At 40.0% G+C, this 18,296-nt stretch overlaps 2 protein-coding genes across 2 annotated transcripts; both read left to right on the forward strand.

The window, feature by feature from the left end:
• Positions 1-1,500: 1,500 nt before the first annotated feature.
• Positions 1,501-5,158, forward strand: serpinh1a (serpin peptidase inhibitor, clade H (heat shock protein 47), member 1a). Its single transcript, XM_082548079.1, has 5 exons — positions 1,501-1,711; positions 2,550-3,173; positions 3,261-3,359; positions 4,234-4,466; positions 4,547-5,158. The coding sequence occupies exons 2-5, from the start codon at positions 2,576-2,578 to the stop codon at positions 4,847-4,849; spliced, it is 1,233 nt and encodes a 410-aa protein (XP_082404205.1). The 5' UTR covers positions 1,501-1,711; positions 2,550-2,575; the 3' UTR covers positions 4,850-5,158.
• A 1,463-nt stretch (positions 5,159-6,621) lies between these two features.
• On the forward strand, positions 6,622-15,835 carry acer3 (alkaline ceramidase 3). The gene is made up of 11 exons (XM_082548777.1): positions 6,622-6,840; positions 8,794-8,904; positions 9,064-9,116; positions 9,254-9,306; positions 9,553-9,634; positions 9,733-9,768; positions 12,031-12,089; positions 12,220-12,321; positions 12,630-12,734; positions 12,817-12,862; positions 12,976-15,835. The coding sequence occupies exons 1-11, from the start codon at positions 6,738-6,740 to the stop codon at positions 13,027-13,029; spliced, it is 804 nt and encodes a 267-aa protein (XP_082404903.1). The 5' UTR covers positions 6,622-6,737; the 3' UTR covers positions 13,030-15,835.
• The last annotated feature ends 2,461 nt before the right edge of the window (positions 15,836-18,296 follow it).

Here is an 18,296-nt window from a genome sequence, read left to right on the forward strand (position 1 = left end):
ACACACACATGAACACACACAAAAGAAAACCTACTACACGTTTTTGTGAATAGAAATGAATTAACAAAACTGTGCTGAGTAAGTGGTTGTAGTGGCAGTGACAGCAGGAACGCTTAATAAGAGGATTTATTTTCATCTCCTATCTATAACTAGCTCTTTGTTGGCCTCTAGTGGCCATGGAAAGTACAAGGACTGTCAATTTGAAATCTTTCTGCCGCCATTAGTCGTAACACATTCAATCCACAAGCGGAAGGTCACTGGTTTGATTCAAGCCAGAGACACAAATCCCCTTTAGGTTTGCATCAGTAACAGCATCTGGTGTACAACTCTGCCAACTCAGAGTTTTGTCGTTATTATTATTATTATTATTACATTATTATTTCAACAGCTGTAACAAGAGAGTCTCTCAAACACGAGAAAGATACAGTTACTGTTATCCTGTCTTATTTGAATGGTAATAAAAATGATAGTTGCAAGGACTTTCTCAGCTTATGTATTTAAAATAGCAATGTTTTAATGAGAGTGATCTACCTATTGATATGACCGCGTCTCTCTGCAAACCATTCATATCGAAAAACGCTGCCAAGAAAGAACAGCGTGCTGTAAAAGCACAAGGAGAGTGTTATACCGGACGTGCTTCCACTGCTTCTGTAACTTCCTGCTGTCTGATCCACTTCTAAACACAGAAGTGGGAGTGTGAGAGTGCACATGACACGAGGAAGAAGGAAGGATTCATGGGGGAAAAAGCTACTCAGACAGTATGGGGCCTAAATACTGTTTTGACTACTGACACAGCTATCAGAAAGAATCAGATATGGTATTTAGTGAAGCTTGTTGTGAAAATCAGACCATCTCTGCAGATTTAATCTGACGGTATTGTGTACAGAGTTCACCACTTACAGCAATACTAAAGTGCAAACGCCTGCCAAACTACTTTCTGGACAGTCAGTCTTCTTATTGTGTAATATGTACCCGGCAGTTATATCTAGTTAATGTTGATTTTAGTTGCAGTTGTACTGCTTCACAGAACTTCCTGTTGTATTCAGTGGTGTTCTCCACATTCCGCTGCCCAGTGGTCTGTGCGGCTTTCAAATCATGCAACAGAGGAGGAAAGAACAAGATGAGGAAGAGAGAGAAAAAAAGTTGAGGGGGGGCAAATACTGAGATAATTATAAAGACAGTTAATTGCCACTATGGCAAAAACACCTGCGCTGGCAGGCATGTCGTTTTATCGTGAAGAAGAACAGTAATGAAGCTACCACATAAACAGGACTATATTTATGCATACTGGTTTCTTCAGCCAGACGCCTCTCTGTTACTGAAAGTACAACATACATTATGCAGATTTTGTTAATGATTGGGAGGTCTTATACAGTTAGTCACAGGGAGTAACTTTAGTAGAGGTCATGAGATGGTAAGTTGAGTATTTAAGTGTTAACTGTTTGATTACTCTCCGTGAAATAAAGTTTTAGGCTTTAGGACCTGGGAGGGTGAGGATTCTTCACCCACTCATCCACATGGGCGGGACTGGCCTGGAAATCTGATTCCAGGGCAGAGATTTTCATGCTCTGGGGCCTGGGAAATCGTCTCATACACTTCTGTCTTTGCCATCAGATACTTTCACTTAATACCGGTCAGGTCAGTGCTGGGGGGATCTTTTTGTAAGCAGCTTGACGATAAACCTGCCGAGTTATTCAAAGGACCCAATAAGGTAAGATGAATGTGCTCGGAGCACGGGAAGCATGGAGAGGGAGGGAGAGAGTAGAGGGCGTCCATCAACTGGTGGGAAATGTCCAGGCATGTGAAAAGAGGCCAAAAAGTCTGTCTATCTTTAACATGGTTAAAGATTCCTTTACAGCCATGTAGTTCCTCCAAGTAGTGCGAAAGCAAAGCAACTGCTGCACATAACTAGAACTGCATGACAGTCCAGACTTTCAGGGAGTTGGCTACACCTTTTGACCTGATTTAATCTGTAACAAGGGACACCTCTCCTTCTTTTATCTACATGTTTTAAATGCCAGTGTCATTCATACTAAGTCACATGTCCAGAAAAATGAACTGCTTGTGACCTGCTCAATTAGACTGATGTAAACATCTCTGAACTACATCTCTAAGTGGTGATATGCATAAAGCCTGTCCTCCCTAAAGTACACGTTCGCTCTATGTACATGAACTGCTCTAAAAAACGCGTCTTTTGCTGTAGGGGTGTGTCATGCGTCAGTGAGTGGCCACTTTTCCCTCACCACAAGTAACCAATGAGCATCAACCAGACTTAGTCCTCCATTAGAGAATGTTATGTATGTTAAGTTTTTTCCCACTCCCAAGTCATGAACAACTCAAATCTTGCTGACCAATGTTTTGGCTTAGACACAGTGCACCCTGAAGCTGCCTACGTGGCTGTTATACAAGTCATTGCTTGAGGTTTGCACAGAGAGCTGCTTTAAATGGCATGGGCTAAACCACACTTACTAGCCTACCACAGCTTGCATCTTCTAAATCTCAAGAGTAAACCCTAAGTATGTACTGTTTGTCTTCATGTCTTCTCTTAGGTTTTGTCTTTTAGTAACATTACACCATGTGGGCAACAAACCTCGTATCTCTCGTCCTTCTGACAACTGCAGCCTCGGCAGCAACCTCCACATCAAAAGACAAAGTGTTGAGTAACCATGCCACCATCCTGGCTGACAGCACTGCCAATTTGGCTTTCAGTGTCTACCAGAGCATGGTAAAAGACAAAAATGTAGAGAACATTATCATTTCCCCTGTCGTCGTGGCCTCCTCTCTGGGTCTTGTGGCTCTTGGGGGAAAGGCCTCCACTGCCTCTCAGGTAAAAACCATCCTGAATGTAGCTAAAGTTAAAGATGAGCATCTCCACCCCAGTTTGGCTGAGCTGCTCATAGAGTTGAGCGACCCAAAGACTCGCAACATCACCTGGAAGATTAGCAACCGCCTGTATGGACCCAGCTCTGTCACTTTTGTGGAAGACTTTGTCAAAAGCAGCAAAAAGCACTATAATTGTGAGCACTCAAAGATCAATTTCCGAGACAAGAAGAATGCTGTGAACTCCATCAACGAATGGGCAGCCAAGTCTACTGATGGCAAACTGCCTGAGGTGACCAAGAATGTAGAAAAGACTGATGGGGCGATGATCATCAGTGCCATGTTTTTCAAATGTGAGTGGATAAGGCTGTGTATACATGTAGTATTCTATACTGTTCCCTAAAAGACACCTAAAATTAACTGAATGTTTTTTCTCTCAGGTCACTGGGATGAGCAGTTCCATCATAAGATGGTGGATAACCGTGGATTCATGGTGTCACGTAGCTACACTGTTTCAGTACAGATGATGCATCGCACAGGTAGCTGGAGACATTCCTATCAGCTTGTTCAGAAACACAGTTTGAGACTAGGAATGGTAGAACATTTTGGGAAAATCGAAAAGTTACTGCTCCAGAGGATCACAGGGCTTGAAAAAGTAGCACCCGCAAACCCACAAACAATATAACTCCACTCTTTACATGTGCATGTTTCACTAGTGAATGAGGGAGTGACTAGGGACTCATTGCCTTGAATAGAGACATCAAGTCTCTGCCACAAAACTTCTGGTAGAAGGATTTTTAGCTAGCATAGCTAAGCTAGCTTTCTGTTTAGTCTTTATGCCAAATTCAGCTAAAACATAAGTGCAGTGACCTATAAAATCAGTCTTTTTCGAAAAATGTGAAAGTATTTATAGGTACTACCATTACTGATACTACTACAACTTTAAGATCACAACACATGTTAATTAAACATAGATATTGATGAGTAAATCTGATATTTCTCACTACTGTTTACTGGGGAGATGAGTCCAAATAACTGCAATAATGTCTGGGGAAATATTATTATCATACTGTATCTGTAGGTAGGAACTTGATTCACAAAAAAAAAAAAAGATCATAACTCGCTGAATTTTCAACTCACTAGTAAATGGTTTGAGTAGTTACAAATGCCGGGCACAGTAAGATTATTTCTTCCCATTTATACAGAAACAATTTCCAGTATATACTATCTAGGGAGTTTGTAAAAACTGTGGTTAACAGCTGTGCATTTACCGGTTCAATATCCAACATTATGCAAAACTAAATATGAGTAATAAATGTAACACTTTCTTTTTTTGAAAACTGTAACCAGCAGAAATTTTAAGAGACTCTCATGGACAGATTGATGATATTTGTAATTAATTTGTTTCATCAGGTCTCTTTGGCTTCTATGATGACAAAGACAATAAGTTATCTATCCTGAGCATGCCTCTATCTCATAAGAAGTCCACTGTGGTATTCATCATGCCCTACCATGCGGAACCTTTGGATAGACTGGAAAAGATGCTGACCAAGAAGCAGGTGGATAAATGGATTGGTTTGCTACAGGAGACAGCTATAGCTGTGTCTCTGCCCAAAGTCAGCATGGAAGTCAGTCATGATCTGCAGGTAAACAATTTAAGAGTTTGTGCCTTACCACAGAACACTCTTTTACATTGTCACTATAAACATTTCATGTTACTCCTCAGAAACACCTCCAGGAGCTGGGCCTGACCGAGGCTGTGGACAAATCTAAAGCTGACTTTTCCAACATCTCTGGGAAGAAGGACCTCTACTTGTCAAGTGTGTTCCACGCCTCTGCTTTGGAATGGGACACTGATGGAAATGAAATTGATACCAGTATCTTTGGCACAGACAAGCTGAAAAACCCTAAACTGTTCTACGCTGACCACCCCTTTATTTTCCTAGTAAAGGACCAGAAAACAAGCTCCATCTTGTTCATTGGCAGGATGGTCCGACCAAAGGGTGAAAAGATGAGAGATGAACTGTAACCATGTGTGTAAGTTAGATGTTTGGCTGTTATCATGAGTGTAGATTTTATACTGCAGCATGTTGAGAAATGAAGAGTACATCTGATACTATGTAAGAGCACTCTTTTATGTCACATGGCAACAACATTCCATAATACACAACTTAAACATTTGTCTTGTAATTACTGTATGAGGCGATGTGCACATCTTTGAATTTGGGACAGTTGTTAATATTTCAGTGTGTGTGTGTTTGTTTGTATGTTGGCATGTCACATTATGGACTGAATACTTACATTAAGTATGACATATTAAAGTTTTTGTTAAAGCACACTTTGTTTTAATAAAGTAGCAGTAACATCAGAATTTGTGCACGAAAAAGGTTTCTGGTGTCATTAAGTCTTAAAAAATTATGTAAAATGTGCACATCCTACAAGCTTCCTTACCTTTTTGTGTCCACTTGTCTTTGTTTGGAGTCACCCTGAATGCAGTTCGATTTGTGCGCACATGGTTTAGCAAAGCAAAATATGATTGAGCTGTTGTAAATGTCCGGTTTTTGCAATAAAAGTATAAAAAAAAGAACTAGCAGGTTTTATCCTTATTTTAGGATGCTGCCCTTTACTTTGTGACCTAAATAACATCTGGTTTGCTTGTCAAGAGTAGGAATTTGGCCTTAGGCGAGCAGAGTTTTAGTAGGATATAACAACTGGAAAAATCCATTGGAGGTGATCATATAGCGTTTTGGACAGCTCTACCTTCAAAGGGGACGAGACCTGGCTTCTGAATGCACAAACTTAGGATATTTAGACCTCAACTAAATATTTGACAAAATATTCTGGTATAAACACGTGGCTGCTGCTCCAGGACATGGTTATCGTCACATCAGCAATTTCCTAATAACAACTGCTCCAAAACATAAAATTAATGGATGATCCATCATTTGATTGGCTAGAAAACCGGTTAGGTAAGTAAGTAGGGCCTAAGAAAGCATGCAAGAATCAATACTAAAGATAAACACTGTCATTGTCCACAGCACAGCACAGCTCAACACACCACCTAAAGGCCATCTGTATTTATGACACATGCACAAAGAAAAATAACAATTAGACAAAAGACATGTGTTTCCTTTCTGTTGCAGTGTGTGCATGCCATTTTTAATATATTGAACACAGTTCTTTAACATGGATTGCACTGTAGCTTACTTAAAGTCAATGGTGAACGGGTGGTTAATTGCTCTGCCTTTCATATAGAAACACACAGCTATGTAGAGATTTATATAACAGTGGAAGTATCAGTCCCCGCCCCGCCTATTGTTTTATCGTCACTGTACACACTGTTTACATTGTGTTACTGATTTGTTCAGACTGTGTCGTTCAGTGGTTCCTCTTTGCTTGAGCTGTGTGACACATTTCTGTCTAATTGTTGCTGACGTAGTAATAACGTCTTGATACTGTTTATTGTTGCTATGACTTAACATAGTCCACACTTTAATGTGTACGGGAAGAGAACAGCCCACCATGCCAACCCTAACCTTGTTTTGGTAGTAGAATGGTGGGATTGTGTATATTTATGGAGTGAACCAGCAATAGCATTTTGCCATTGCAATCTTTTTTAGGTTACAAGTCTAAAAAGTACTATGATGTTTACATATTTACAAAGAAAATATATAAAATATACACGAAATGTGCACTTATACGTTACATGAAACCTTCGTTTTTAATACCTTCAGGGTGTGCTTTCACTTTTGTGTATTTGTAGTGTGTATTTTCGTGTGTGTTTTTTTTTTAGCAGCAGCTCAACTGGCTCTCGCTATCGCCCTCTCCATCGCGCGTGGAGGAGGGCTCGCGGAGCGCTCGTGCACTGTGATGGGACTACAAATCCGTTAGCGCCTACAGCCTCCTCCTCTTTCATCATGGCTCCCTCGATAGACAGGCAAGGATACTGGGGGCGGCCGACCTCAACACTGGACTGGTGTGAGGAAAATTATGTCGTGTCCTTTTACATCGCGGAATTCTGTAAGTAAAAATCTGCCCGCACCATCATTTACTCTAAAAACGGTGAATTTGGGGGTTAATGAGGCTTTAGACTGGGAGAGTCGTAGTACTTCGCCCCTCTAAGGTAAACATAGGAAGAACTGGTGTAACTGTAATGTAGTGCATATCTATTATTGTGTTATCTCGGCTAATAACATGATTTTCTCCGTGTAGTGTAAACGTTAATCTGTACGGCTACCGGAGCTGTAAGTAAATGAGGAAAAAGATACGCTGTTTACAGCGGATATATTGTCAACCTGTTCTGTGCATCGTAACGCTAGCCAGCACTCGCTACACGTATCGAACAACCTTTAAACCTGTATGCAAAGCAGCTCAGCACAAACGGCTCACTTCATATTATTTCACGTTGCCAGCCATTTGTGTTACAAGTCCGCTGTTGAACGTGTTCTTCCTGTAAGACAGTACGTTAGTCAGTCACGGGCACCACTGGAAACTTGATAAAACATTCCCTTCACATTATCAGGGCGCCTCTCTGCCTTGTCCACCGATAAAAAAAAAAACCTGTTCCTCTGGAACCGTAATCTTAGATTAAACCGCTGTTTCCATCAGTCTTATCAAAAAGCTGTTGTATCAGCAGAAATGACAGGACAAAGGCTTGAACATTAAGGAGACAGTAAAACTCTTCGAAATAATTTACTCTAGCCAAACAAGCGAACAGAAGAATGACCCATTCCTGTGCAGCAAACAAAAATGTTTACCCAGCCTATTAATAGTTCATGGCGACAGTTCGTAACATAAAGTGATACAAATGACTGTCGTCATGTGTGACACAGTGCAAAATCCATGTGTCCAGCAAGTTCATTGTAATACATTGTAACTGTTACAGTACTTCTCCTTTGAAGGGAAAAGGTTCACTTGCTGTTGTCAGCGGTGTTCAGAGTTACTGTATGGTGCAACAGTTGATCCAAAGTTGGCTCAAAGTGATCTTAAGCGTTGCAGTTTGGACTCCTTTGTCATCTGTCTTCCTCTGTCTGACACACATCTGCCTAGCTGCAGGTTTTCTGCTATAGTTTCGTGTGTCCTTTATAGTAGACTGCACTTCTGGTATGGGTAATTTTTATCAGTAACCAAAATCTGCATATTTTGGTGGCTTTAATCAGGAATCTGCAGATAAAGGCATGCTGGTTTCTGGAGATTCTAGTAAGTTAGTTTTCAAACAATGCAATGTCCTGGTAAGTCTGATTGTTTTCCACGCCTCAGTGCATACATAGCCACACCCACAAAGTGCAAGGTTGTGTTCAGAGTTGAGCTCTGTTTTGTCAGGTTCCCTGTGGACTAGATGATGTGCAAGCAGTGCTCCATGCACACGTTAATGACCTATGGGGGGAGGGAGGTTCTCTGCCTGAACAGTGACACCGGTTCAGTCAGAGGACACATTTGTATATCAAGCGTAGTTTTGCTCGGCGTAATTGGTTGAATCATTTGAATCAGAACTGACCACTACAACCCTACTACAGGTCGCCCTCATCTGTCTGTGCCACACTGTAAAACATAGTGGGGAAAACACAGCCTATAAAATTAGGATCTAAAACACAAGATTGTAACATGCTGTGTGAAAAATGTGATTTCAGGTTTGAGTGTATAGGTGTCATATTAATTTGTCAGTAAAGGGGTCGGGTAGTTTTAGTTTTGACTAGCTAAGAAGCAAAAACCCAGATCAGTCTAAATTCAAACTATTTGCATATTTGAACAGTTTAAATAAACGAAACCTAGTGCTATTGCTTCTATATCGTATAATAGAGATTTTATAGCTGTGCACCCTTTGAATTTTATGCTGCAACCGTGGTAATGCGATACCATGCATAACACTCGTTGCGGCCATGTCACGTTTTCTCTGAGCTTTTCAGAGATGTGCAGTTATCTTAAAGGTCATGTCACCCGACTTTCATTTATCTATGCTGTCTTTGCTGACAGGGAACACTGTCAGCAACCTGATCATGATTCTCCCTCCCATTTACGGGGCCATCCAGACATTCCGTGACGGCCTCGAGTCCCGCTACATCTGCTCTTTTCTCGGACTGGCAGGTTGGTGCACTGGCTCTGCATTAATGCTGTGATTGTTGCGAGAACGTGCTTGTGACAGTTATTGAGAGTAGTGGCTCAGTATTTACAGCAAACGCCTCCGGCCGAATGTCCTAACTTTGAATTTTTGTGTCTTGTGTGTACTCTTCCCCCACACCCAAGCTGTTGGTGTTGGTTCCTGGTGCTTCCACATGACGCTGCTGTATGAGATGCAGGTGGGCTGCAAATCTGAACATGTCAGCAAAAGCGGGCATAAACTGAACTCATGAGCATTTGCTACTTGACCAAATGCTTGCTTGTACAGTGATGTAGTAATGCGTGTTTCTTTTCTTTTCTGTCTCGTCATTTGCAGTTACTGGATGAGTTGCCTATGATTTACAGTACCTGCGTTTTTGTCTACTGTATGTAAGTGCCTTCATCTTTTTGGATCAATTGTTGCAGCACTCACCTGAGAACAAATCCAGTATCACTGTAAAATGAACCAGTGAATCCTTTACTGATAACTTGATGCCTTAAAAAAAACCAGCCTGTTTTTGAAGATTTGTTTCTAGATTTCACTTTCATTTTAGCTCAGCTTATATTTGCCCTTTGCCCTTTGGTTCTCTTCTTATCAAGATCAATATAAAAGATAAATATTAATTTGTTTTTCAGATATGAGTGTTTCAAGCAGGAGAAAGGTGTCAGTTTATTTCCTATTGCAATATTATTTATCTTCAGTGTCTCAGTCACTGTGGTGAGTATACATGTTTTCATTACCAGTTTACTCTGAAACTGAACTCAGGAAGAAAGCATTAACGATCGTCCTGTCCCTGTTGACTGTTACTTGTGTAGGTATATTTGCAGTGGAAGGAGCCAGTGTTTCACCAGGTAAGGGAGTGTTTTGCATTATGTTCACCTGACTCATGTTGCTCATTGTTTGCAATTAGGGTGCCTTAGGTCTACTTTGGCTTGTGTAAACACTGAGCTTGCCAATGCGGCATGCAAACTCAGCTTGGTGCATTGTGGGTGTTAAATGTATGGCAGCATTTCACACCAAAGCAGAGGAATTTCAAGTGTACCATTAAGAAAAATGATCCAGAGCCCTGAAAAAGAAACAAACCTTTAACTGTGGCATTAAACACGTCAAACACTTGTTGCCAGGAAAGAGATAAATCTAATACGCCTAACCCTAAAAACCATTAAAGATAAGCATAGCCAAGTATGTAGGGCTGCTGTTAGTGTTTGTCTGTACCTGTTATAGTCTCAGGTAATGTGCTGTGTTACAGCAATAAAGACAATGTGACAAAGTGGCCTTTGTTTAGTCCTTGGAGCTGTATTTGTTTACTAATCACACTGGTCTGTAGTGGTTGTGATAACACTCCCTCTGTTCTAGCATGGTGAGCCAACACATCCATAAACATGCACAGAAACATGATGTCAGTTTAGTTAACAGTTGTGTGCTGCTTAGCTGAAGAATGTTTGCTTTATTTTTAAATCTTACTCAAAAATCTGACAGTGATATACTATTGCTACAACTACCGCTATTGCTAGTAATAGTAATAATAATAAATGGTAATTAACCCAGGCCTGCTACTGGCCCAGTTCCACTGGCAGCCATACACAGCCTCCACCAAATGTAACAGATGATGTAGTATGCTGTGGACTATGAGCTTTTCCTATCTGTCTGGTTTATTTAGTATTTCCAGCCTGATGCTGGCCTCTTTCACTTGCATCAGCATTTCTTTTGACCTCATATTAACCATTCCAGTGAAAACACTTGAACACTTTAAATCAACTTAATTCCTATATCTTTACCTGATACAGCTTGCTAGCCAGTTGTCAATATATTTTTGAGCCTTAGAGTTAAAGTTAAATTTTTGCATCTGAATCACATTAGGCTGTTTTGTTTTTAAATTCCACTGTGGAGGGTAAACAGAGCTCTGTATAACCTCCAACTAGAAAAAATAGAATTAGAATTGTCCAAATACTTATGGACCTAGCTGTATATACTGGTTCCTTTCTTTAGTTATATTCTAATTTGCTACCATATTGTTCCTTTTTATCTGTTGTTAAAAAAGAGCCAAGTCAATAATGCTACAGGTCAAACACAACACAGTCTAACAGGGATTAGTGAGTCCTGAATTATGGGCCTCAATTACCTGTTAGTTACAGTTCTGTCTAAAAGTCTTGAGCCACCCTTAATTTCTTTATATTTTGCTTTCAAGGAACCAGACGTATAACTTTTTGAACTGTTCTTCAGTAATTGTTCTCCAGGCTTTGTGAAGGTCTTTCAAATGTTTAACTTTGTCACCGACTTGTTGTCCCTGACCATTTTCAGGGAAATGTTTCTTTATCAGCTTAACAAAAAATGACCTATGATCATTCAAGTATAAAAAGACACCTGACACCTAAAGAACCTGTTTTAAATTGTATCTTTAGGCACTGTGTTACTAGCAGACTGTTGGAAAAACACAGAAGATGTTCCCATTTGTTTTTCAGTTAAATTAATGAAAAATGCTAAAATTACCTTTTTATGATTGGGTGTGTGACACATTTACAGACTTCTGTTTCCAACAGGCTTTTTCTGCCTTCTGGTGAGCAGCTGTTGCTCAGAGTTAGAGCGGAGGGTCGATCCCTGCACAAAGCTAGTGCAGTGTTAGACCTTTTAATAAATGTGTCCATGCTTTTCACAGCTCAGCTAAAGCCAACATGAAACAGAACTTGAATATGATTATTGGGCTTGGCTAGATTTAGTATTAGAAATCTTTCTGGCTGCATGTTCTTTTTCGATTATAAGGAACTTCTCAGATATGCCACTTCCTGAGCAGAAATAAAACTGCTGACAATTCTGATTAGAAAGCTCAAATGATTTATATCACAAAAGGTTAGCAGTTGGCTACAATGTGCATGAAACACCAGAAAACAAAAATGTTAGATGAAAGGAGATTTTACATGACCAACATCATATGCTAATAAGCTGTGTTATTATTTGTTGTGCACAAGCTCGGGCTGTTTCCATCGGAGGAATTTCCTGTCAGTTGAACTCTGCTGACTCAGTGGAAATGTATAATTACTGAAAGATTGTATCTGTATCCATATCATGCATGATCCAACTCTGTTTCAAATCCAAACACCTGCCCTTGTTTCCAGGTCATGTATGGTGCTCTAGTAGCTTGCCTAGTATTGCGTTCTATCTTCATTGTTACATGGTAAGTTTGCCACAAGGTCCATTAAATAAGAAACATTAACATATCAAAAGACGTGTTATTCATTAATATTCAGTAAGGCAACAACATGCTGAAGGGTGTTTTTTGTTGTTGTTGTTTGATTTTCTTTCAGGGTGTACCCATGGCACAAGCCACTGTTCTACACCTCTTTAGCTATCTTTTTGTTGGGTTTCCTTCTTTGGAACATCGACAATATCTTCTGTGACTCTTTAAGGTGAGTAGTGGAAGTTAAGGTTAATTGTGAAATTCTGAGAACCAAGTTAATTATTCTCCACCTAACAGTTGCAATGGTAAAAGTGTTCACTTCAAAGTCATAAACTGTAACTCCGATGTTACTGCAATCAAACCAACCGACACTGTTTCTCTAAAAAAAAAAATGCATGTTTAGGTTTAAATGTCCATGCAGCTGTTAAATCACGATCTTTGGGTCAATTTCTTATCATTTTTTGTTGTAGTTGATAAAAATGTTTCACTTTGTTAATGTCTCGAGTTGTTGGGTAAACACTTACTTTTGAATCCCAGAGCCAGTAGACAAACACTGCCCCCTGGTGTTGGAGTGGTAACACAGTTCCATGCGTGGTGGCACATATTTACAGGTCTGGGGTCTTACCTACACATACTTTTCAGGTAAGCTTCAGTCACAGGAGATTACAGCTGCAGTGCGGTTTATTGTCCACATGGATTCAAATCAATTGTTCTTGTTTTTTAGTTTGCAGATCAGATCAACCTACCTCAAGTACAGGCCAAAAGTAAAGGTACACCCAACTCTTTGTCTGCAGGATATTGTGTATGTTATGTAGTGTCACGTGTTTGTTTGAATATTTGTTATCTCACTGGTGACCTGTGGCTGTATCTTAACATTGTACAGTTTCTATGTGGAGTGTGGCCCACATTGCACATTGAACCACAGAGGACAAGCTGAATGAAGGAAAGGGGACCAACCGAAGGATTGTGACTGCCAAAGGCAGACATCCTCGGCACCGGGACCTGCCAATGTCACCCTGCAGCTGCTGGGGGGACCCAGCCAGGGGGAGGGTGGGCCCCAAGACACCACCCCAGGGACCCTTCAGCTCTGCACAGTGGGGATTAAGTACAGTATAGCACTGAGATCAGTTCTAAGAAATTATTATTTTTTAATCACCATAATTTATTAGACTAGTTTTTCTGTAATTTTATTGGAGTGTAGTATTTTATTTGGTTATTAATTTTGGATGCAATGAAGTGATCTGTTGAAGTGACTAATGCTTAAAGGGTTTTGGACTTTAGCTTGGGTAGGGTTTGGGAATGGGGTAATGAGTGTCATTAATGCAAAAGTCACATGACATTGCCTTTGTATGTTCAGTCCTGTGAATGTTTAAATCCCCTTCAAATGCATCCCTGTTAGTAGCAAGTATAGATCAGAGTACTTTGCTTATCGGTAGCTGAGAGAACACTACTTACAGCACATCCTGTCCCTAATGTAGTTTCGGGATATGCTTACTACAAATGGAGTAAATGCCAGCTAGAAATCTGATGCGGTGTAGCTCAGATGTCTCAACTCATCATAGTTGTTCACTCATTTGCTTGTTTGTTTTTTAATATTCTAACGTTTTAAGTTACACTGGGAATCAAAACACACGTGTGATGTGTGAGGTATTTTAATAGTTCAGTGCTCGTACAAAACAAAAAAATTATTGACGAAGTTAAGATTTTTCCTGGTGCAAGGCGCAAGACAAATCACTTTCTACATCTCCAGTTTCTCTGAACAGACAGAAAGCTTCCTCTTCCTGCTAAAGCGATACTCTGAACTAATTTGTGCTTTATGAAGAACTACAGCCACCACGGGGGTAGGTGTAGTGGAACCATAATGAGACTACCTCAGGGTTGTTATACAGTACAGGACAGTCATACTTGAAACGTTGATAGTGAAACTAGTTAAAAGTCTGTCAGTAGAACTTTAGTTGTTGAAAGTGAATCAAAGGACCAAGTGAATGACTGGAACATGTCTGAGTTGTTACATCTTTATGAGCTGCGGTGAATGAAGAACTGGACTTGTCCACTTCTGGCTTGCTAAATATCTCCTTCTGCATTAGCTATCCGGTCTTTAAGCTTGAGTCTGAGTCATTAGCCGTGCCTGGGCCCAAACTCCACTGCAGGTCTCAAAGTCACAAGATCACTGCGGCATCAGTGAGAGTTAAAACTGTCTAAATTCTTTCATCTTTAATAAAATAATCAGTGTTGCTGCTTTACCAGGTGTAACAAATAAGTTTAACATCCAGGCATCCATGAAAACAGAATTTATGAAATTTAACAGTTAGAAGTTAGCAGGAAGTTAGCTCGCTAGCTTCCATCTAAATATAATATAGCATGTTCTGAGTGAGGGATTTCAGAAACAAATTAAGACGTACAGCTCTGCTATCACTTTCAACATAAATGAAGACAAAACTAAACAGCAGTGACGTTTGTAGGGTTACTGAAGTTTGGCTAGCTGGTATATAATGATGTGCTACTTGATCGCTAGCGACACAGCTATGTTAGCATAACATAAACAGTAAAGCTAGAGGATAAATCAACTTTTTTCCACTCAATAAAAGTTAACGTGAGGGTTCCCGAAGGTTAGGGACAAATGCAATCTTTTGGCAGGATGCTGTAAACGGACTGAACTTCAGTCAGGAGAACAACTGAGATAAACTTGTTGAGATTAAATAGAACAAGATACAAAGCATTAAAACATGTAAAAAGCACAAAAGCCTTATTAAACGCAGAGTAGTTTGGGCCCAGAAGCAGGATTCATCAGGCCATCACTTAAAGACCGGATAATCCCCTCAATGTTCATTGATCATTATGTTAAAGAACAGTAATATGGCTAAGTGTCCATAGTAATTCTGAGAAAACTTTCAAAGTCCCATCTTTTAAATTATAGCCAAACAATACATTTTATTTAAAAAACAACAACATGACTTTATAATGACGAGGCAAAGTGTGCAAATGCACATCTACAGACGCCTTGTGATACAGTTTCTCATGCAACCACTAGGTGGCTGTAAATTTCCAGCATATTTCAGACATTGCCAAGCTTGTCATTAAGTGTATGAAGAACTACCTATCTGCTCTAGATCTGGCTGTTAGGATCCATGCTTACATTTGTGTGGTGAAATGAAGGGCTTTTTTCTTTCCAATGTTTTTGTTTGGTTACTGTGAAACCATGGAGATGTATGTAAAACTGGAAGATGCACAACACTACAGTAGTGAGAGATTCTTTGGCATTTGCTGTGGCCTCAACTGCTGTGCACTGGATCTTGAGACAACATGTAGTATTTTCATTTTTTTGGTGTTGTTGTCATAATTAAACGCTGTGTCACCAACTCATGCTTGGGTCTAATAAGTACACAGACCCAGTCTCGGAAAAACATTCGCAAGCACAATGTACAAAAGAAAAGTATTACCGTTGTCCACATGCGTGTTTGGAAACATCACTGTATGATATAGCTTGAAAACGTTGCTCATCAGTATGGGTGATCAGGTGTCAAAGAAGGTGCCTTATCGTTTTCCTAGCAGTGTAATCCGAGTTGCCTTGATGTTTGTGATAAACCATTCAGTTTGTGTTCTGCAGTGTGCCCTTCCCCTGATTATTTGCAGTGAAGAAGAGCAAATTCTGCCATGGTTTTTGTTGTACTTTGATCATGTGCCAGTCTTTTACGGTGTCATGTATTGTCAAATAAAAGAAATGTCAAACTTCCATCACCATATACCATGTGGATCGTGAGTATTGTGTGTTATTGGCATGTTGTTAGTCAGTCGGTTGGAGTCATTCAAACCTAGAGTAAAGCAGTAATTTACTGTGACGCATATACACTGGAAAATGTGGTAAATACATCCTCAGGTGAAGAATGCACAGCATATTAAACACTGTCATTAGGACAAAACACAATATGGAAGTACACCCCATTATTCAGTAGCTTGCACAACCACCTTTTGCAGCAATTTATTAACATATTTCAGTGAGGCTGAGTTTTGGACTTTGTCATTGCTACATTTAGGTTTTTTTGTGTTTTGGCTAAGCTTCGCTTGTCACTGTTTGACAACCTTTTTTGACTCTAGAATACTTTGTTATATAGCAGAGATCATGGTGGACTAAAAGACTGCAAGTTGCCCAAATCATGCCCACCCCATGTTTTTCTGTGCTATGTGGTCAGACATCTGATGTAACTTTGCAAACCTAGGCTGTGCCAAAAAGAGGCTTTCTGCTGGCAGCCTTTTCAAACAAGTTATTTTTGATCAGTCTTAGTGTGACATTCTAAACTTTAACATGTCGCTCATGTATTTTTTGACATTCAGTTTCACTTTGTCTGACTTTGGGATAATTTTTTTTCTGTAAAATGAAAGACTTAAAATGAAAACAATTTCCAAAAAAATGTTTGGAAATGACCCTTTCCAGATTAATGAGCACTGAGGGATTTGTTCTCTAAGATCATCACTGGTGTCTTTCCTGCTTGGCATTGTGGTAACACACAGCTGAATGCTTCAGACCAGCAAACTGCCAAAACGTTTGCTTTTGTAGTGCTTGTGATGAGAACCACCTGGCTGGAAGCAGTGCTTAAACAATGGAAAAAACACAAACTTTGTCCAAAAACCTCTCATGTTCAGCTGTTTTCCACTTTTTCTTTGGTCATTTTAGCCTTTTTGGCCAGGGTGAAGGGAGTATCTGCCATCAAACAAGAAGACAGCCGCATGTAGCTATGATGATGTTTGCTAGTTCACCTTACATGCATTAATGTAATAACGTGGTTAGCCTACTCAACGTAAATTACACACAAACAACATTAAGCTAACAACAACAACAACAATCTTTATTTATAGAGCACATTTAAAAGCCTTGGGCATACCAAAGTGCTTTACATAAAACAATAAAAGGTTCAAACATTGATAACGGATAAATAAAAATAACGAGTTATGTTCATAGATAAAAGCTACCAATAAGAATGACTACAGCACATTCCATAATAAAAGACACCAATAGAAAGATAGGAGGGAATTAATACAAGAGGTCAATAGGTCACAGCAACCAAACAAACAAACAAACCAGCAATTAAAAGGTGGAGAAGGCAAGTTTAAAAAGATATGTTTTAAGCTGTGATTTAAAAGAATGAATAGAATCAGATGCCCGGATGCCAATCGGGAGATTGTTCCACAGCACAGGTGCGACAAGAGCAAACGATCGATCACCTCTAGTCTTAAGTCGAGATCTGGGCTGAGCCAGCAGTAACTGTGACGATGACCTTAAAGCCCTAGCAGGAGCATAAGGGTTTAAAAGGTCCTTAAGGTAGCTGGGTGCAGTGTTGTTAGTAATTTTAAAAGTAAACAACAAAATTTTAAATTGAATACGATATTTGACAGGCAACCAGTGCAGATCGGCAAGGACAGAAGTAATGTGGGCAAACTTGCTGGTTTTAGTTAGAATGCGAGCTGCAGCATTCTGAACTGTCTGTAATCTCTGTAAAAGGGAAGAGTGGAGACCACAATGAAGTGAATTACAATAGTCTAGCCTCGACGTTACAAAGGCGTGGATGAGCTTTTCGAGGTCTTTATGCGGGATATAGCGCCTAGCCTTAGAGATAAGACGAAGCTGGTAAAAACTAGATCTGACAACAGCAGACACTTGTTTGTCAAGTGAAAAGGAGCTGTCAAATAAGACACCCAGATTCCTGACAGTATCAGAGAGAGAACAACTAAGAAAACCAAAGGCATCGCGGAGTTTGGCACGAAGGGCATTACTACCAAAAATCATAATCTCGGTTTTCTTCTCATTAAGGATAAGAGAATTCGACAACAACCTCTTCTTGGCCTCAGACATGCATTCTCGGAGGCTATTCAGAGACAGAGCAAGATCGTCGTTTAGCTCAAAATAGAGCTGGATATCATCTGCATAATAGTGATAAGCAATATGGTATTTCTCAAAGATGGCACTTAAAGGAAGCAAATATAATGAGAAAAGGGTAGGGCCCAGCACAGATCCCTGGGGGACACCACAGCAAACAGGTACAGCCGAGGAAGAGGATGTAGCCAGATGTACCGTAGAGAGCCGATTGGAGAGATAGGATTTAAACCAATCCAGGGCAGCGCCCTTGATGCCTACAGTGTGCTCAAGTCTCGCTAATAAGATATTATGGTCAACCATGTCAAATGCCGATGATAGATCCAAAAGCACTA

The sequence above is a fragment of the Aulonocara stuartgranti genome (genome assembly GCF_965226115.1).
Source record: "Aulonocara stuartgranti genome assembly, chromosome: 10".
Classification (NCBI taxonomy): Eukaryota; Metazoa; Chordata; class Actinopteri; order Cichliformes; family Cichlidae; genus Aulonocara; species Aulonocara stuartgranti.